Here is a 22,029-nt window from a genome sequence, read left to right as displayed (position 1 = left end):
TTCCACATGTGCATCACTTCACAAGTAAATATTTACAAATGTGACAAGTGCAGAGTGAGTATCAGTTCCTCACAAAAGGAGTAATCAAAGAAACAAAACAGAGTGAAAGAAGAAAGATGTATTGGCCATATTTTAATGCAAGTGATCAGATTTCTTTTTTTTTTTTTTGAGGCAAAACTGAATCTGGGAAACTATAGACATCTGAGGAAGTCAGGAGACAGTAACATCTTTATTTTACACCAGTAGTCCTGAGTGAAATAACTTCCAACAAAAGTCGGGTGGCAAATGCCTGTGAGCCAGCATTTTTACCTGAGGTACAGGCAGTTCCTCTGATTAGCTAGCAGGGTGAAGTCACTGGTTACAAGGTTAGATTATTGATTATCCTTTATAAGGCTAGATTAATGCTGATGCAGCTTGGTACAATCAGGCATCCTGCATGTTTAGTTATGCTGTCATGGCTACAGAGGTCAAGAGAGTCCTCATAAAGCCCTGAAGCAGTTACAGAGCTAGAAAATGTCAAAAAGCAAAGTTTCAAAACGACCAATTTTCCCAGTACAGTTTTTCCTTTTCACTATTATTCCAGAGAACTGAATACATGGGAAGGGACAGTCAAGCTTCTGCATGAATCTCAGTGTAATGAAAATGTTATTCTTGGAAAGAGTAGCTCACCATGCATTCACCAAGTTCTCCCTACCTCACCTGTTCAACTCTGAGAACTTGGAATTCATAAACAAAACTTCCTCGCAGAGTACAATTGTCAAATCGCTTTTTGTTTCTTACTGTTTCTCTGCCACCATGGCTATTTCTGAATTTCACTTTCCAGCGAGCTTCACATGTTGTCACACACTTCTTTCCACAATTTCGAGATCTTTCCTGTAGAAGAATCATTCATAATTACTGAAGAGTTAAATCATTTTATCTGATCCTGGTATACTATAGCTTAGCTCTCCAGGATAATTTAAATTAAGACAGATACCATTACAGTATGTCCTGACTATATTTACAAGGTTGGAATCTTTTGTTACCACATCATCTTTAGGTCCTCATTTTACTCTACTTCCAAGCTTCCAAAAATAGACAGTATTTCCTGGGGAATTACAATGGTTAGCTTTATTTCTGCCCTGAACTGTCTGAAAAGCTCATATACATAATCCTTCCCTTTATCTTTTCTCCCAGTTTCTTTATTTCATCCAATAATTTGATCTCCATTTAAATTATTCTCTTTACCCTGGCAATGCTCATAATGATGTCATTATAAATATCTGGTAATCCTCAAAAGTATCATTTTCATATAATATCTAAAATATAATACACACTTTACTTATTTTTATCATTTACCATTGCAATGATTCATACATTGTGTCACCTTGAGAAGTTTAGAGCTTTAACTAAGTAACTCAGCGGGAGGCCAAGGTCCTAGCTTTGTAAACATCCAGAGTTTGTGCAAGAAGAGGGCAGGGAGATGGTGTGATTATAAAGGGTCCACAGTAGGGCAGAAAGCCTGTATACGAAATAAAGAAGGGAAAGAGGCTTACTTTCCCCCTATTGCTCTTATTGCTTTTGCTGTCTTCTGCTGTCTTCAGCTGTTGTCCCTGTGCCACGCCACCCTGCCTTGGAGCCAGCTGATTATGGAGTGAAACCTCCACAAACTGTGAGCTAAATAAACCTTTTTTCCTTGAGTGTCAGTTATTTTGTCCCACAATGAGAGAAAAATAACCAAGACAATCATTTTATCATTTTCTCTGTAGCAGTAAACTAAAATTAGCAAGGACTAATATATACAATTAAGACGTAGGTATTCAACAACACACACTGGGTAAATGAATGTGTGGATATGTAAATGAAGGCAGTCTAGGCCTGTATTATATGTGCATGAGATAAAAGCCTGCACTAGTGCAGAAAATGTTAAAATTGACTGTTTAATCAGACAGAGCTGCACTGAAAAATCAAAATGCATTGAGGCACATCTTGAATCTTACAAACAAGTAGCGGCTATAAAAGTCTAAAAGCACAAGATCATCCTTAATTACTGTAAAGTAAGAGTAGTTATGAAAACAGGGCGCAAAGGGTTATTTTTCTATGACCAAGCATGTCCAAAATGTCTAACATGAGTGATGTACCATTTCGTAGAGTTATGGTCAGAACAACATCCTGATGGCTCAATGGACCCGCACGTGGCACAGAACATTAAGGGAGAACTTTCCCCAGAGGTCACTTAAAGAATTGCATGCCTGCAAGCTTTGAATAGATGATAGTATTCACTGAGTTTTATGAGTTTTTATCCACCACTACATACATCACATAAGTTTCCTAAAGATGAAGATATTATTCACACTTTCCAGTAGCTTTTCTTCTTTAACTGCTCCTTTAGATTCCTTTGATTTGATAGCTGCAATTTGATCTCCTCCTACACCTATTGTTTCTCTACTACATATTTTTAAAAAATATAACACAAAATATACTCAGTCTAACTTCCAGGAATAACATACTATTTTACTTTTTTAGAACCTTTTTCAAAACCCAGTATTTTTTTTCTCTAAGTCTGCCTAACAAATTTTGAGAAGCCTAAGGTGAAAATAAAGTCATTGATATCAAAATGTTTTCTAATACATATTCAGCCATTTATTATCCCTACATTTTTTCCACATGTGTAGATTTCATCCACTTCCTACCTTCTGTTTTCGTGTTTAAGGGATTTGGACTACTGTTTCCAATGTTCCACTTTCCCCAGGTAAACGTCACCTTTGGACAACTGACTGATGTCCCAAAGTACTTTATATGCAGTTCTTTCCTTCCTTCCTTTCTTCCTTTCTTCCTTTCTTCCTTTCTTCCTTCCCTGCTTCCTTCTTTCCTTCCTTCTCAGCTTTCTCAGCAGGTGTACTCTATGTATGTAGTACACATTTTAGAAACCAAACTATTGCAAGATATAAATCTTGTTTTCTTTGTTCTCCTGGGAGTTCACTGAAGGAACAATGCCTAAAGTTGATAATGACTCAGTATGACACATAACCCTCATGACACATTAAAACTCAAGCATGTGTGCATAAAAAAGAGAATATTGTGATCAAGAAACAAGAAAATACTTTCTGTGAGGGGCTGCGGATTTAGCTCAGGGCACAGCGCCTGCCTGGCAAGTGCAAGGTCATGAGTTTGATTCCCCCAGTACCGGGAAAAAAACAAAACCAAAAAAACAAAACAAAACAAAACAAAAAAGCAAACCACTTTCTGTGCTGTGGATGTAGCAAGTTAATAATAAATCCATTAAAAGACATTGAAACAGATACTTTTACCTTGAAGAATTATGTGTTTATCTTGGCAGTTAGATTTACACATGGGTTTGCTTCCTGGAGAGATTATGGCACAGAATTTTTCTCACATTACAAATCCACAGCTCACCTCAGTGAAGGAGGCTTTGATTCCTTCACTTACTGAAGGTTCCTTACAACATGAACGGGCTCCAGAAAAACTCCTGCTGTGAATTCAAACTGAAATCATAAGAGCGAGCCAGAAGAAAAGCAGTAGGAGGCTACTGTGTTTTTCAATGAATGTTTCAGTAAGATAACCTTTTCTCCTCGCCTTTTCAAAATCAGCTCTGTGATAACAGAGAGAAGAGAGAACAAAAAACTGGTTCCTATCATCAAACTGGGGCGCACATACATGTCACCAAGACCTGAGGGATGTTAACCCTCGAGGGGATCATTGCTGTGCTGCCTGGGAGACACAGACTGAGCAATTAGAGGAAACAGAGCCCTCACATGATATTTTTGTTTCACAGTAATTTCTAAGATTGGGGAACACTTTCATAGGCAATTTTAATTCTATGACCTTATTTTAAATATGCTTATCAGATTTAATATGGTTTTCTTTAAATACCTAAAACATAGAAAGGTATACAATAAAAAGCTACTAAGCAACAATCTAGATATTACTACTTTTAATTTTTGTTGTACTTGTTTAACCCCGCTCTTATCTAGGTATTTATAGGTCAGTATATCTGTGGTTGTAAAGTTCATTCAAGAAGTAACATAGTTAATTATTCTCGTTAAATATTGCATTGCATTTATTTTGTTTGTTTTGGGTTTTCTTGTTTTCGTTTTTCTTCCGGTACCAGGAATTGAACTCACGAAGTTTCGCTTGCCAGGCAGGCGCTGCATCGCTGAGCTAAATCCCCAGCCCGAAAATTGCATTGTAGTTAAACTTCTTCTTATCCAATAAATAGTTATTTAACATCTATAAATAACCACTTGATTTTCTCCTAGTAAACGTGTTAGCATTATTTTCATTAATTAGCTGAGTATTTCAGTGGATTTCAAATCTGTGAACTTCATTATAAACATACATGCAAAAAAATCCTCAAAAATATTAGTAGCTGTGTTTAACACAAATTTAAGTGATTTTAAATTCTATGCCATGTGGAATTTATTCCTGGAATGCAAGTATAGTTCAACATTAAAAAAAAAAATCGAACAGTATTTTCAGGCAGGGTAGTACATACCTGTAATCCCAGTACTCATGAGGATGAGGCAGGAGGATCACAGTGACTTCAAGGCTAGTCTGTGCTACACAGTGAATTCAAGGCCACTTTGAGCTATACAATGAAAGCCTGTCTAAGAAAAACAGTCAGTGTACTATGACATAAAATTCAGTGTAACTGTAAAAAGAATAAAGCAAAACATACGTGATCCTCTCAATTGGTGCAGAAGGAAAATTTGACAAAAGTCAGCATACTTCATTTCAAACATAACTAAAAATTTAAATGCCCATGGAAATTTCTTCCAAAAATAGAAGCCAACTATAAAAAAATTTGACATCAAACTTCATATTGAATAAACAAAACCTGAAGTTTTCCCTCCAAAGGTCACGAACCAGACAAGGATACTTGCCTTCCACAGTTCTGCTCAGGAGAATGCACACGGCTTTAGTCACAGCAATTAATTCAGCAAAAATAATTGAAGTTATTCAAATTGATGAAAGAAGTTAAATTTATTTCTTTTCCCAAATTGCATGAACTTACAAATAAATGTCACTGAAGATTTGAACCACATATGAGTGTGCCCACACACAAACACACATGTACACACACCCACAAACTCATACAAACTCACACAACTTAGTAAATAGTTCAAGCAGAATTCTAGGATTCAAATTCATTGTAAAAATATTATAGCTGGGTTTCAGTAACTTCAAAATGGTGGGAAGAATATAATTCATAAATAATAGCAGCATAGAAAATACTCAGGAATAAACTTAACTAAACAGGGACAAGAAGGGCACATGGAAAACTACCAATTGTTGCTTAGGAAGACCAGACAGGACATGAATGAGTGGAAAGCATTCTCGTGTTCACTGAAGCCTTAATATTTTCTCAGCTGCATAATTTATAATGACCAAAGAGTGGAAATAAAACAGTTGTGCATCAAGAGATGTGTGAACTGGAACATAGATAGACCGTGGCAACGTGAGTTTCAGTGAAGCAAGCCAAACACAGACACCGTATGATCCCACGTGTATGGGGTGATGCTAAGATCAATTTTGTAGACACCAAGAGCAGATATCAGGTTACTAGAGATCAGGGTGGGGTGACGAATAACCTGTTCACTTTGTAATGGAAATACTTCCAGTTTGAGATGTTGAAACATTTTTAAAGATTGCAGTTCTGGTTGCACAACAATGCGGGTGTGCTTTTTGTCAGCATTACACTCCAGTGTGGAAATGGTGAGTTTTGTGTTCTGAATATTTTAAAATAACTTTTATAATTTAACAAAGCACTAACAACACTTTACTTAGAAAAAAAAAAAACAATTTAAAATGAACAATTTTTAACAGACCTGAGATTGCAGTGGCCCAAATCACTGGAAGAATTCTCAGAATTGTGGTCACCAAGAAAATGCAACTACAAATTATAAAGAGATACCATTATTTTAGTGACATAAATGATTAAAATTTAACTCTAACATTATGAATTTCAGACAAAGATGTGAAATAATTGTAATTTATGCACAAAGGGTAAAATAATTACATAAGTTAGTGTGATTATCAAACTCATTGAAGTCCTAGAAATATGTGCAAAATTGTGGCACTTTTTCTTAATTTTAAAAATGCATAATAAGTTTACTGTTCATGCAATTAATGAAAATTTTATAGCATTTGTATCATACAGAGCTGATTATCGGAGGCTTCCTTTTAACACTGTCCAAAGAGAAATAAAATCTGCAATAGTGGGATTTCAATCTTAGTGGCAAGAAAACCTTCTTTACGCTAATGTTGGAAATATAAAGATTAAAGGAAATAATTTAGATTCAGACAGCTAACTGATCAATGGATAGGTAATATTTATATATACATTTTTTTCATATATATAAAGAGAAATATATAAGTGGACTGAGAATTATAAAACTATAGAGATATATGTATGCCCAAACTACATATGCATATTTACATAGGTACATAAATAACATTTTATATACATTTTATGCTTTAAAATTCACAGAACAGTGTATTTAGAAGTCATTGACAAACTTTCATATTCTTTGATTCTCAAAAACTTTTAAAATATGTTAAAGATCTGCAAAATATCACAGAAGAATAAATTAAAAATTTAATGTTTTAATGAATTCTTTAAGAAGTATACTTTTTATGTTAGAAATCAATAAATTCAACTCAGATCTCTTAAATCTTAGCCTTTTCTCTTGTTTCACAAAAAATAATCAGTTTTTTTAAAAGTTTATTTTAGTTTGAGAGGAGAATCAAATGTTGATTTTATGTTTCAAAAATACTACCGTGTGTCTTGCAAGGTGTTGTCTTACACTTAGCCAAATAATATGATGGTTGGTAGAATAAATTTTCAAATAGTAATACAAAATTCACCTCCAAACTCCTAGCTGATAGCACCCATTTTTTGACGTCTAAATGGTAAAATTAGAACACCACTAGATGGCAGAGTGATACCATGATTTAAATGAAGAACTGTTAAAAAATATTTTAGAGTAACCAAAAAGAAGGAAAGCATGACTTATATTGTGAATTATATAAAGATTATACATTCCTTACCTTTTTATTTTCTTTCAAATATCCAAAGATGTCAAATGACATGACCACTTTCTAAAATACCTACCTGTGAATTTTTATTTTTGTTTCTCCACAAGTTAATTTTGACTAGCAACAATCCCTTGAGTTCTGGTTATTTCTACTATTACAAATTTTTAAAAAGAAAGTGGAAATTTTCTTATCAAACAAAAAGATACTTCTAAAAATCTAATTTTATTCTGTAGCATTTAATATTTTTACAATACGTCCAAATAAAAAGGATAATTGCTATAAGCAAATATTAGCATGAACATAAAATTCCATGTGAGCATATAAATCCTCTAAAAGCAAAGGGCAAACAAAACTAAACACATAGACATAATCTTATCCATTTACATAACATACGTTCTGTGGGTTATGTATCAGAATACCTATGCCTGCACATGAAGTAAAATATCGTAAGACAAAATATTACAGAGCTGAAACATCACATACTAATTTTATCAACAGGTCTCATAAACTGTCAGATCCAGTTGTATGCTCCATGCATGAAAACCTCATAAAGAGATAATTAAGTGGAGTTAAAACTAAAGAATGTTAGTGACTCCTAATTTATTTCACTACTGTTACAGAAAATATGATTCATTATTCTAGTCTTTAAAATCTGTTATAACTTCTTGTGTGACAACCCAAACGATCACTATTGGTAAATTTTCTTTCTCTTTTTTTTTCTTTTAAAGAGAGTAGTAAAAGAAAAAAAAAAAAAGAATAATAGCAGCATACCAACATCACAAACTTAAATCAAAGCAAGCACATTAAAAGTGATACAGGGTTTCAAAACAAAGTGATAGGAATTACAGTGGCTGTTATATTACATATTGTTATCTTCAACTATGTTGCTCAGATTTAGACATGGTCTTTTAATTTAGTCCAAGGTGACCCTGAACTCACTGTGGAGTCCACCCTGACCTTGAACTCATGGCAACCCTTCTGCCTCAGTGTACCACATGTTGGGAGTACAGATATGGCCCAATGTGCCTGACAAATTTTCTGTTTCCATGGAAAGACATCAATGTGCTCTTTATGTTGGGTGACATATTCCTTGCAAATTTACTGGGACAAATACATTAATTATGCCATTTAAATTCTGATGCCTTTACAGAGTACTGTTAATTTGAGTCATCACTGGATGAGAGATGTCACAGTTTCCCGTGATGATGAAAATTTGGCTATTTTTGTATAGTTCTGACTTTTTATTTATACATTTTAAAGTTCTATTATTTGGTGCATGGAAGTTTGAAGTGTGATATCGATGTTGCATGTGGACTCTTTTATCATGTAGAAGTTATCATATTTATATTTAGTAATTATTTCAATAATTGTGGTGTAATAGGAAATGTACTTTCTCTACAGTACCAGAAGACGATGAACAACATTTACAGTTTTAAGGGAAAATAATTTTGAGCCAAGAATTATACACCCTGCCAAGTTAGCATTTGTATAAGAAGACTTCTAGAAGACATTCTGGGATAGCAAAGGGTTAAGAAAGTGTATGGAGCAAGAACTTTCTCTGAAAATTTTGCTGAGTGGTTTACTGCAGCAAACAAAAACAGTTAAAAAGAGTAGGGAGATCATTGTATGAAAGATTTGATGGTAAAAATTATTTAAAAGCATAAAGTCTAAAATTTCACATATGTTAATAAACCTAAAGGCAAAATAGATTTGTAAGCTAGTTCTAAAAGTTTTAGTTCATGCAGTTTTAACCCATTAAAGTGCATACCAAACAAGGGGCTGGGGATTTAGCTCAGTGGCAAAGCGCCTGCCTGGCAAGCACAAGGTCGTGAGTTCGGTTCTCGGTACTGGAGAAAAACCAAAACAAAAAAAATAAAGTGCATACCAAATACTCAGTGTATGTGACAAATATATACTGTTTTATTGTTGTCATCTAAAAAAATTGGAAAGTTTTTACCCTAGGTTAATATTACACAAAGATGAGGTATCCTTAGGAAAGTTACTGCATGTATTTAATTTCACTTAACCTGATGGCTCTACTTCCATCCGTTGTCCTGCAATGACATGATTCCCTTCCTTATGGCTTTTCTTTATCCTTCCCAGTGGATACTGGCTCTCCTCAGATGTTGTACAAATATCCTTTCAAGACTCTGCTTTGGACATATGTTTAGATGTGCAATTGGAAAATCTTGTGGAAATCCCATTTGTAACTTTTTATAAGTTGCCATATTGTTTATCACACAGCCTTTCGCATTGTACACTCGTGACAACAATGCACAGGACCTGCAACTTCTCTAGGACCTCCTCAAAGTTTTTCTGCCTTTCTTTTTTTAACAGTATTTGTCCTTAAGAGTGTGATGCAGCATTACATTGTGGCTTTGATTTGCATTTCCCTAGTGACTAGGTGTGTTAAGCATCTTTCATGTACCTATTGCCATTTTGATATTACTTGGGAGAAATATCTATTCAAATCCTTTACACCATTTTGTGTTTAATGTTTTATTTTAGCTCATTTTAGTAACACAGGATTGTGCAATTTGTTTCAAGAATTTAGCTTTGGCATTTGACGCACCTGGAGTATATTAAGTCCCATTAAGCCTTCTTTCTCCCTTCTATCCCCCCACTCTGTTTGCCCAAAAGTCTACCTTCTATCCTGCCCTCTCTCCATTGTTTTATTTATTAATTTATTTATTTTTAGGTTTTGTATATTAAAAACTATGATATTTAACTTTCTGAGTAAGTGTATTTCAATTAGCATGATGATCTTGAATTCCATTTTTCTACATGATGATTTTGAATTTGATTTTCCTACAAACAATATGATTTAAATATTTTTATGGCAGAATACTATTCTACTGCATGTAAATCACAATTTCTTTATCCATTCATTGGCTGATAGGCATCTACAGTGTATTCCACACCATGAAATTGTGTATACATGTGTCAGGGTCTTACTTACTTGTCTATCATTTTGTTGAGGCAAAATATCTGACACCCAAAATTAAGGAAGGAAATGTTTATTTAGCTCACAGTTTGTAGAGGTTTCAGATCATAGTTAGCTGGCTCCAAGGCAGCGTGGTTTTCAGAGGGGCAAAGGTTCATGGCAGCGGAAGACAGCAAAAGCAGCAAGAGCAAAACAGAGGAGAGCCAGCCTCTTTTCCTCCCTTATACTGTGTGCAGACTACCTGCCCTAGTGCTGGTGCAGCACTCACACCATCTCTCTGCCCTCCTCGTGCATGGGCTGAGGATGTTTATAAAGTGAGGACCCTGGCTCCCTGCTGAGTTGAGCTGGAAATCCTGTAATCCTGCTTTCTGAGGTGAGGACATGAAAACAAGAGATCCAGGTTTCACAAGCTGGCTTTGAAAAACCCTCCCTCCATGACTGCATGAAGCTTTGAGGAACATCCAGACACAAACCATAACAATCACTAGAGTATGATTCCTTTCATTCCATTGCAGCTGTGTGGAAAAGAAGCACAACTGTGTTAGATGGCATTTTTACTTTTAGTCCTCTGAGGCATCGCCAACTGATTTCCACAGTGGTTGAACTAGTTTACATTCCCTAAAAAAAGGAAGGACAATTATTTTCTTCCTCATCCTCACTAACACTCTCTTTTCAGTGTTATTTTCAATTTTCATTTTTTTTATAAGCACATGTTTGCAGTATACAGTCCCTCCTGAGGAGTAGGTGCATTTGCATGACACAACTTTATCCTTTTTCCATCTCCTTCCCCTCCCTCCTCCTCCATCACTTAGTTCCCCTGCCTTTTGCAAAAGCGCTCTCCCTACTCTCTATTGATACAGGGATGATATATGACTTCCAAATATTCCAAGTAATATAAGGAAAATTTTGTAACTCTCATCCTGTTACCGTGCAAGATGTCCCGAATGCCAAGCTCATGTTCTCTAATTTTGAAGAATGAATTCTAGGAACAACAGAAGTTAAGGTAATATTGATTAAACGGAGGTCAAAAGGGGAAGCAAGACACTTAACAAGTGTGCATGGAACAATAGGGATGTTTCCTGGAAGGGAGGTTTCAGTCCCCGACTCAAGGCATTGAACACTTATTGAGAATATCGATCACTGCTCTTCATCTTTAGGGGAAGTATGTAGATATAGTCATGCTATCTTTTGTCTTGGGGTCTGGACTTCAAGAAATGTGCCTCCCCAAGAGTTATGTCTCCCCCTAATACCTCCTGTGGATGGCCCAGTCCTCTCACTGCCTAAAATATTTTTGCCTGACTTAGCTATCTATAATGCCATTGTCTGTCTCCTTTACATTCCCGATGTAACTATTCTGAAGGGGAAATGTGGATGAATATTTTTTCACATACTCATTTGCTATGTGTAATTCATCTTTTGGAAGTTTCAGTTCAGTTTATTTGCCATTTTTTGAGACAGACTTTTTACGAGGATCAATGCTTGAATTCTTTAGTTCTGAGTTCTTACATTTTTGAATGGGTCATTTGTTTCCTGGGTTTTAAGATTCTGGATGTTAATTCTTGTGCCATTGGTGTTCTACTCAGGAAGTCTTTACCTTGGCTTATGTTTCAAATGTTTCCTCTATGTCATCTTGCAGCAGTTTTGAAATTTCTATGTATACATCTAAGCCTTTTCTCCATTTTAACTTGATTCCAGTACAGAGCAAAAGATGGGAATCTAGTTTCGATCTTCTGAAATTCATGTCGGGTTTTCAGAGCACCAATTGTTAAGGAAGCTGTCTTCTCTCCAGAGTATGTGTTTGGCCCCTTTGCCAAAACCTAGATGGCTATATTTTTATCCTACATTTCACTGAATCTCTGCGTCTTCAGTTCTGATCCATTGGATCCACTGGTCTATAAGACTTTTTCTGTGCCCGTACTGTGCTTTGTTATTTTTGTTACCGTAACTTTAAAAGACAGTTTGGCCTCCAGGATTGTGATGCCTTCTGCGTTCTTTTTTTTTTTTTTTTTTTCTTCAGGATCACATTGGCTATTATGGATCATTTCTGGCTCTACATGGTTTCTAGGATTTTTTTTTCCAGTTCAGGAAAGAAAGTTGTTGTTGATTTAATAGAAACTTTGTTATATGCAAAGATTACTTTTTCAGTATTGCCATTTTCTTCGTAGTATTTCTCATCCAAGATCAGGGCTATTATTCCATTTTCTAAAGTCTTCAATTTCTTTCTTCAGCATCTTGCAATTTCTATTGTAGAAGTCATTCACTTCCTTGATAGGTTGATACCTAGTAATGTAATTTTTTGATGCTATTGTGAATGGGATTTATAGCATATATAATATACAGGGAGGAGGAGGGGCAAACAGAGGCCACCAGGCTTGTGTAAAGGCAGCAGGGCGTGGAATTTATTGTGCCTGGGTGCAGGCAGGCAGAGAGGACAATAAGATTGCTTGCCCCCAAAAAAGAGAAGTGTGTCCCTTTTATGGGGATGGGGAGAAGGCAGGGGACATTCCAATGAACATCTGTGGTTAAAGTTTTCTGGCAAGCTTGCATCTCACAGGGCAGAGTCTTTGAAGTGTCCAGTCACCAGTGTCTCCAGATGTCTCCAGATGTTCCAGGACCTGCAAAATTCCTTGTCCTATCTTACCTCCTTCCTGACATCCTTGCTTTCTCCTTCATGACAACTTTGTTTCCTTCCGAGAGTGGTGCCTCTCCTGGCAGGCAACGTGGGGGCTGGGTAGGCAGGAAGTGCTCGAATTTACAGAATTGTTTTCTGATTATTTTCTCAGGGGGTTCATTATTGGTCTACAAAAGCGAAAGTGAATGATTTCATATCCTATATTCACTGAAATTCAAACAGGAAATTAAAGAGGTGTAGTGACGGTGAACAGACTTATTTTATTCCTGAGATTACAGGAAATGCTTTTAGTTTTCCCCCACTTCAGTATGATGTCCCACATGTAGATTGTCTTCCATGGCTTTTAAGTATTGGAACTAAGATCCTTTTGTTCGTATTTTCATCAAAGGTTCCATCGTGAAGGGGTGTCAGATTTTGTTGAAAGCTTTTTTCCACGTCTGGTGAAATAATTCTGTGATTTATATCCTTGAGTCTATTTATGTGATATCTTACATGTATTGATCCATATATGTTGAACCACCTTGCATCTCTGGAATAAAACTGACTTAATTATGAGGCTTGATGTTTTAATGAATTGTTGTAATCTCTTTGCAAGAATCTTATTGAGGATTTTTGCATGTATTCTCATCAAGCATGTTAGCCTGAATCTCTCTCTCCCTCTCTCTCTCTCTTTCTGTCTCTCTCTCTCTGTCTCTGTCTCTGTCTCTGTCTCTGTCTCTCTCTCTCTCTCTCTTTCTCTCTCTCTCTCTCTCTCTCTCTCTGTGTGTGTGTGTGTGTGTGTGTGTGTGTTTCTCTCTCTGTCTCACTATCAGTTGAGTCTTTATCTGGTTTTGGTATCAAGGTAATGCTAACTTCAAACACTGACTTTGAAAGTATTCTCCCATTTCCAAATACATAGAAAATTATGAGGAACATTGGAATCAGTCTTTTTCCAAAGGTCTAGCAAATTCAAGGGTATTTCCATTTGGTCCTGGCTTCGTTTAGTTTTTAGAGGCTTTTCAAAATAATTTCAAATAGTCATATAGATTTCAGTGGTGTTCATTTTGATTGTACTCTTTTCATCTCTGTTTTTGTAATTTGTCCTTCCTTTCTTTCTTTTGGAATATTTCACTAAGGATTTGCCAATTTAAGGCATAACTCTAATTTATTGAGCTTTTGTGCTGTTTTTTCAAGTTGCAGTTTCCTTAATTTCTGCTCTGATTTTTGTTATTTCTCTGCTACCCTTGGTTTGTTCTTGGTTTTCTAGAACCTTTAGATGTATTACTAAGGTATTACTTAGCTGCATTGCTATATTATTATTCTATGCATTACTATATTATTGCTATATTATTATTTATTACTCTGTTTTTCTAAGGTAAGTGCTAAAAACTATAAATATACATCTTAGAACTACTTTCATTGTGTCCCTCACATTCTGATACCTTGTGCTTCTCTTCTTTTTTCACTCTAAACATTTAAAAAATTTTCCCCTGATTTCTTTGGTGACGCATTGTGGATTCCAGAGTGCATTATTCAACCTTCATGTATTTGTGTGGTTTCATAATATCTGCATGCATCATCACATATTACCCCAGATATATGCATACTTTTTTTTAAGTTGAAATTTTATTTCATTAATAATGAATTTAACTTTAATTTTGAATTTAAGCGATATACATAATGATCACATTCACCCCAGGGAAGTTGTACCCGCACATCATGTATCTTGATTCTTCTTCATTTCCCCACGTCCCTCCTCTCCCTCAACCCTTCTTCCTTTCTCATTTACAAAACTTTGTTTCCAGTTTTTCTTTCTATTCTGTTTACCTCTTCCTTTTTGTATTTATATATCCCTTAAAATAAAATTAATTTAATATAAAGCAAAAAATAGAAAGATTTAAGAATATGTTGCATCACAGAGATGATGTTCATAGTGGATTATTTAGGCAAAAGGTTGGAAGAATAAGAACAGCCAAATACTTCAAAAGGGGAAGTTTGACAGTGTTAACATTTTTAAAGTTTTATTAGATAATAAGAGATATATATATTCCTTTTTGGAATTGTGTGCATTAGGTTCTTTACTTCCATGTCATCAATTTTTTCTCATCTATTCTTCTAGCAGAATGCAAGATGGTTTCATGTAAGTCTCCATGTATGCACAGTGAAATAGATGACTTGTGTATTATAATTATTTTTAGACAATTGAACAAAATTAAAAATATTCTGCTCTACTGTTGTAGGAAGCTAAGTTAGATGAAATATTGTAGGTAGTCAGATAAGGCCAGGCCCTCAAAGGAGCCAGTGCAGAGAGGAAATGCCTTACAACTGTGGGAGAGAGAGGCATCTCCCCTGTGAGCAAGACCTCAGAATAAAAGAAAAATGCACCCACATGCTTCCTAAGGATAAACATCAGGGCACGATATTCTAAATGGGAATCATCACCTTGAGAAAGCCAGGAAGAGCCACTAACCCAAGCCCCTTCAGGAAAAGCCCCTGTACTGTATTCGTGCTCACTTGCTACATGACTCTTTTCCCCCATCTAGTCCTGATTTAATCACTTTTCCTGGACAATCATACTCATAATCTTATTAGTTGACCATAGTTTTGTCCCACCTTATGCTCACCTCACATTTTTCCCCCCTTGGACCTGCCTCAGGTCATGGATTTGCTCTATAAAATCCCTAGAAAAGGCAGGATTCTTAGCAATCCACTTTGGACCCCTTCTGTCTCTTTCACAGACAGAAGCTTTTCTTCCCCCAGTAAATATATTCTGCTCTTAACCTCCTTTGTTCCTAAAACTCATTCTTCTATTTTAGAGAGCACGAACTTGTACCAGACATCTAGCACGTTGGGAGTTTCTTTCCCCTGTATCACTACCATGGACACATAATCCCAAGGAGAATTCTTAGATTTGCAGAGATGCTGCAATACATTTCTGCATGTTCAATATCTCCCAGGAAAAGCTGTTTGGGAGTTAATAGGAGTCATGCATTGTCTTGGTTTTCATTTTTCCTGCAGGCATTATTTGAGGAGGGGCAAATAATAAGTAGCAATATAAATGATGAAGATACCAGTATCTTCCTCTCTTGAATATTAAGATACAAGTGGCAAAGGACTCGAATTCCTTTAAAATCAAATTGGACACCTTTTCTTTGAATGTAGGTAAGTTCATACCTTAGTATTTGTTCACTGGATTTACTGATGCATTCTGAGTTACAGTAGTCATGGATCATTGCCTACAATTTAGATTTAAATCAATCACCCAGTGAAATGGACACAAGTTAAATTTCATTTAAGCAACCCCCAGTTAAACATTGTCTGAAAATCAATAATAAGACTTATAGTTTTAAAATCTATTATTAAAGTATAAATTTAATGAAAATTTTGAATTTATAATTTATTGGAAACTTTAAGTAAAACTCACACACCATAAATTTATAGCAATTAATAGTGAAACTGTTATTCCATTTACTCAGTAATGCAGACCACTTCAGTTTTGCACAATCTATATATGGTCATTTATCCTTGGAAGTTGCTAAGTCATTTCAAACTGGAGCAGTGGTAGTGTTTTTCATGATTTTAAGACAGTCAAGGGGATATAAAAAGGAAGAACTTTGTGATCTGTATTTCCAGGAAGGATCTCGATAGAACTTGACAAGTAAAACTCAGGGAAATAGAGCACATGGCACATAGACCTGTTATAATGCCTGACAATTGTCAGAATGCATCATATTTTAAGTTGTGTTTTTTATTTTTTATATTTGAGCATTGTTTTTTCTTAACGTACTTTATCTACACCTGTGTTCTGTGTTAAAATAAGGAATCAGTGAAGACTATTGCAATATTTCTCCAGGACAAGTCAAAGTGTTAAGGATAAGGCAAAGCCAAGTTTACTTCTGCATAGTTTGGAGACCACCCAGAAAGGAGAGCAGCATGATTTTAGAGACAGTGATTGCATGTTTTACTATTAAGAGTGTAGTATCCACAACACATCAGACAACTAAGAAACGGGGGGAAGTTTGAATTATGAGTTTCATCTGATCACTCTATTGCTAATACACAGGACCCAGTAGAAATTAGAATGACTGTTCTAAACTATGACTTCACCCTCTCTATCATTTGATTATATTCTGTATTTTTATGTTTTCAAAGTTCTTTAAAATGCCAAATGATTAAAATAACATCATATATTGTAATTAACTTCCATTTCATTTTTCAAGTATTGAAACTATAACTCACTCATTAGTTAGGAATATATATATATATAGTAATTAAAACACCAAACTACAGTGCAGGGCAATAAAGAATGGAAATGAATTAATATTTTAAAGGGAAGCTGCCAGATGCTATCCAGTTTATTATATATTAACATATATCTCAATTTATTGAATCCTTCATAATTCTTTTTTTATTTTAAAATAAAAAGAGGAAAACACTAACAGACAGGCAACCTTTTACAAAATAGCAAAAGAACAGTACAGACCATACAGAGTTATAAACAAAGTGTTGGGAAATTAACAATGCTTGTTGTATTACATATTGATATCTTCAAAGGGGTTTCTCATGAAAACAAATAGAGACATGCAATACTCATTAATCAAGGACTCACTGACAGTTTCACCAAAGAAATAGAAGACAGTAGAACAACTATGTTAATGATCCTGTATATACATACATACAAAATTTCTCCTTCTTTCCCTTCTCTTTTCCCACATCCCAGTTGCCCTTTACCTTTGAGCATTTTCCTATCATTTCAGAATGTCTATCATACCTCCGGGTTTATATTAAGTCTTTCAGGTTTTACACTAGTGAGACAATGTGGCGCTTGCACATGCTGGTCTGATATTTTTCACTTATGAGTATGGTCTCTAGTTGTGACCACTTATCTATAAAAGCCTCAAGTTTATCTGTCTTTATAGCTGAGTAATATTTCATGATATAAAACTACAGTACTCTGAAAAGAGATCAAAGCTTTCAGTAAATGGAAAAATATTCCTTGCTCATGGATAGGAAGAACCAACATTGTGAAAATGGCCACACTCCCAAAACTGCTGTACAGATTCAACGCAATTCCCATTCATCTACCATTAGCATACCTCACAGATCTCGAAAAAACATGCCTTAAATTCATCTGGAACCAGAAGAGACCGGTAATAGCAAAAGCAATCCTGGGCAACAAGGACAGGTCAGGGGGAATCACCATCCCTGACCTGAAATTATACTACAAAGCTACTGTCATAAAATCCTTCCTAATTCTTGACTGAATTAGTTATTCACAACACTACTATGAGAGAACCAGACAATTACTAAACAGAAATATGACTCACCTTTCTCGCAGAGTTCAATGTTTATTTAAGTATATATAAATGTTGGGTGTGAGGTACATCTTTAAGAACTTCCTCTGTGTCTGACCTAGTTTCTGGTTCTGACATACAAACAGCAGGTCTGCACCTGGGGTCTCTAAATTACTAACCAGAAATTTAAGTAACCCCTCAGCGATTTTCATCTTTTGCCCACCTAGCACAATACTGCTCACAGCACACTCAATGGTTAATAAATTCATTAGACTTTACTCAGATCAACAGGTGGCCAATTTTATTTTTCTTATGCGACAAACAGAAATGAGATGCTGAGAAATGTTGCGTAATTAGTTCAAAGACCAAACACCCAAGATTCAACCAAAATTTAGTCACACAATTTTGTGTTTTCCTTCCCATTTCACAATAATGAAAATAAAGTTTAAATATGTTGATGCTTATCTCCAAGATAAGGAGAAATTAGGCTGTGTTCTCCACACTCACCAAGTTAGAGAATCAAACTATGACATTAATCAGCCAAATAATCATGTTGATTAATCCACACAATCAACCAAATAAATAAGCACTATAAAGAAAAGTAAGCAGTTAAAAGAACCAAAAGATGTAGAAGTTCTGGTTATACCTTATATTGGAGAGTACAGTAGTCAGTGAAACCTGCATTTGAAAATAGTGGGAGTTCTGATAGAATTTTAAATAAGTCTCAGTTATGAATGACAAAGTCCAGCTCCCCTAAAGCAGAGTCTGCACAAATACTGGTGAGAGATACTAAGTTTTAAACAGAAGGCCCCGAGGAGATTTCTGAGAGCGTGGGTGGCATGAAGACACAAGTGCTTGAGGAGCTGAAGACAGCATGCTGTGAAGGAGATTGGAAGGAAGAGAGCTTTATTCTGACTTCAGTATCAGAAGACTACGGTCTCGGTGAGACAGAAAGATCCAGTCTCAGTGTGCAGCTATAAATTTCTTAGTTGTGTTTGGGAGAAAAGTAACCAACCATCAGAACTGGAGAAGAGGTCAGACGCCGAGGAAGTTAATCAAGATTACTCCACACTCAGCATTCATTTTTACTTAAGTACACATTGAAATCTGCAAAAGGGGTATATTTGTTTGTCAGACATACAGTGAGATGGAAGAGATTGTTTGGTATTGTCACCCGAATAACTCAATATTGTAATGGATACTTACTGATAAATTGACATTGCAATACTTTTAAAAATGTGAAAATACAAATGGGTCTTATATACATGAAGGAGTCATACCTTCTCAGATTTCTAGAGACTCCTTGACAATAGGGAACACAATATTTTCCAGTGATTCAGGAGCATAGATTATAGTTATTGAACCGTGCACCATATGGGCTTTGAACATTATTTTAAAAATAAATAGTATGTCCAATAAAAATACCCTTTCCTCTAATAAACTGGATTTGGTTAATTTTTATGATTATCTTTTAAATTAATGTGTTTTGTCTGAAATATGAGAAAATAATTTGTTATAAAATACCTTTTGATAATTTTTCTATTTATGTTCCACTTTCAGTGTGAAAAGACACTTAACATTGTGCTTTTAAGATACGATCTCATCTTTTCCTTTATAAGAATCTGAAAGCGTTAAGGTAGGTTAGATCCATCAGTAGACTGAAATAAATGCTTTTGATTGAATTAAATGGCTTATTTGTCCACTGGAAATACCTCTTCTTTATTATTTGGTATGATAAATTCCTGAAGGTCATTTGGTGGCAATTAATTTCCACTCAAAATAGATAAATTTTTATCTTTTCTTACACAGATTTCAATGATAAATTTACTAGGATGAAAAGAGTTAGGTATAAAACTGTTTATACACAATGGCATATTACTTTGCCATAAAGATAAACTTGAGTGCTCATAGGTAAAAGGATGAAACTTAAGACCATAATATTAAGTGTCAGAACTGCAAGCTTGGATATCATATGGTTTCTTTTACATCAGAAATTCTATGGCATAGATAAAGCAAAATAGAAGATAAGTAAATAGGAAGTAGGGAGATCATCGCTTCTCAGCCTTTTGGCTAAGATCAAGTGTAGGAAGTAGGGAGATCATTTTCAAATTATTTGGAGAACCAGAGGTGTAGGAAAGAGGAGATAGGCAAGGGAAAAGGGATTTTTCAAAAAGAACTGGAGGGGGAAATAGAACTTCTGCAACAGAACAAAAGAGGGGATCATTATCTTGGATTTAAGGAACAGAACTGGGTTTGGGAATGTGGGAAACTCAAGAATGCTATTGGTTGCTATCAGAGCATGAGGTGAGGGTGATAAGGAGTATTGCCATCTCGTGCTCCCCACTCACCCACCAGCCCATGTACTTCTTCCTGAGGTTCCTCTCTCTGATGGACCTTTGCTACACCTCCACTGTGACCCCCAAGCTAATTGGTGATTTGCTGGCAATGAAGAAGTTCATCTCTTTCGGTGGCTGCATGACACAGCTCTTCACCATGCACTTCTTTGGGGGCATTGAAGTCTTCATCCTCACAGGGATGGCCTATGACTGCTATGTGGCCATCTGCAAGCCCCTGCACTACGCCATCACCATGAGCAGGCAGAGGTGTGAGCTCATGATGGTGGCTTCCTGTGTGGGTGAATTCCTGCACTCCTTTGGTCAGTTCATCCTCGCCTTCTTCCTACCCTACTGTGGCCCCAATGAAATCGACCACTACTTCTGCGATGTGTATCCTCTGCTGAAACTGGCCTGCATGGCCACAAGCACAACTGGGCTTTTGGTCATTGCCAATTCTGGCCTAATGGGTCTGGCGATCTTTGTGGTCCTGCTGATCTTATATGCAGTGATCTTATACACCGTCAAGCCTTACTCTGCCGAGAATCGCTGCAAAGCCCTTTCCACATGCAGCTCACACATCACTGTGGTGGTCCTCTTTTTCTCTCCTCTACTATTTATTTACATTCGCCCAGCAACTACTTTTCCAGAAGACAAAGTGTTCGCTCTCTTTTACACCATCATTGCCCCCATGCTGAACCCTCTGATCTACACACTGAGGAATGCGGAGATGAAGAATGCCACAAAGAAACTATGGCGCCCAGTCACGGGGAGTAAAAGAAACAGAGTTAAAGATGTCCCTACATTTCGCTACCCAGCTCCGTGAAGATGCCACTTCTACCTGAAACCTTTACAATTCATAAATCTCACCATGTGACTTCTACCTAGAAAGGATACGTATAGGACCGTGACTGAAGAAAATTTACCATTCTCTTGATTTTTCCCAACCTTCTTCTCTCTTATCTTTCATTTTCTGCTTTCTTATTTCTACCTCCTGTGTCCCACTGACCTGTTGGCTGGTCAGCTCATCCTGTCATTCAGTAGGTGGCTCCCTAAAGAGTGTGCAGCACGCATGAGCAGCGAGGACCTGAACAGCTCACCATCATACGTGACGGTGTTCAGTGAATCAGACCCAGGCTCCAGACATAACTAAAAAGCAACTCCAATTTGTATTTACATCAGAGCATATTGTAACAGCTCCCCTTGAGGGGCCACAGCAATACTCCTTATCACCTTCACCTCATGCTCTGATAGTAACCAATAGCATTCTTGAGTTTCCCACATTCCCAAACCCAGCTCTGTTCCTTAAATCCAAAATAATGATCCCCTCTTTTGTTCTGTTGCACCTTCCTTCATATACTAATCCATCACACTTCTTGGGCTAATTCTAGCACACGGTAGTGTGCTGCTTGAGAACCTGAGTTCCAGATGCAGAAATGCTCACTGGTATTTTAGGCAGACAGCATTATGCTCTGTGTACCTTCCCTAACATGAAGGTACAGTAGTAGCACAACAGTCTCATTGTTGTCCACAGTTACATGTGAAGGGCTGAAACACTGGCTATGACACAGGAAAATGCATATGCACATTCTAAGTCCACAGGTCTCCTTAGGATCAGAAAAATGACCACTGAGATAGTGACTTTCATGGCAGAAAATAAAAACATCAAGGAACACTCATACTAGTGGCAAGATCCTGTTAGAGGAAAAGCTAAATTTTATTTTTCTTGAAGTATGGAAGAAAGTATCACTTATATTACAACACAATTTTGTTTTTGTTTATAGTGCTATAAAACTGAAAAGTTGCTGG

The 22,029-nt window shown here is 36.1% G+C and overlaps 1 protein-coding gene across 1 annotated transcript; it reads left to right on the top strand.

The window, feature by feature from the left end:
* Positions 1–6: 6 nt before the first annotated feature.
* Positions 7–21,046, top strand: LOC102028885 (olfactory receptor 4P4-like). The gene is made up of 4 exons (XM_005408193.2): positions 7–54; positions 3,320–3,474; positions 13,861–13,968; positions 20,209–21,046. Exons 1-4 carry the CDS (start codon positions 7–9, stop codon positions 21,044–21,046), a joined length of 1,149 nt encoding a protein of 382 aa, XP_005408250.2.
* Positions 21,047–22,029: the final 983 nt, after the last annotated feature.

This window comes from Chinchilla lanigera, unplaced genomic scaffold (assembly GCF_000276665.1).
Source record: "Chinchilla lanigera isolate Chin_1 unplaced genomic scaffold, ChiLan1.0 scaffold00110, whole genome shotgun sequence".
NCBI lineage: Eukaryota > Metazoa > Chordata > Mammalia > Rodentia > Chinchillidae > Chinchilla > Chinchilla lanigera.
This window is presented reverse-complemented; position numbering and strand designations above follow the sequence as displayed.

Bases quoted from the DNA above. Each gene is read 5' to 3' on its own strand.
- LOC102028885 (XM_005408193.2), top strand. From the start codon at position 7: ATGTGCATCACTTCACAAGTAAATATTTACAAATGTGACAAGTGCAGA. The intron at 55-3,319 runs GTGAGTATCAGT...TTATCTTGGCAG, and splicing joins ACAAATGTGACAAGTGCAGA to TTAGATTTACACATGGGTTT. The intron at 13,969-20,208 runs GTAAGTGCTAAA...GGTGATAAGGAG, and splicing joins TATTACTCTGTTTTTCTAAG to TATTGCCATCTCGTGCTCCC.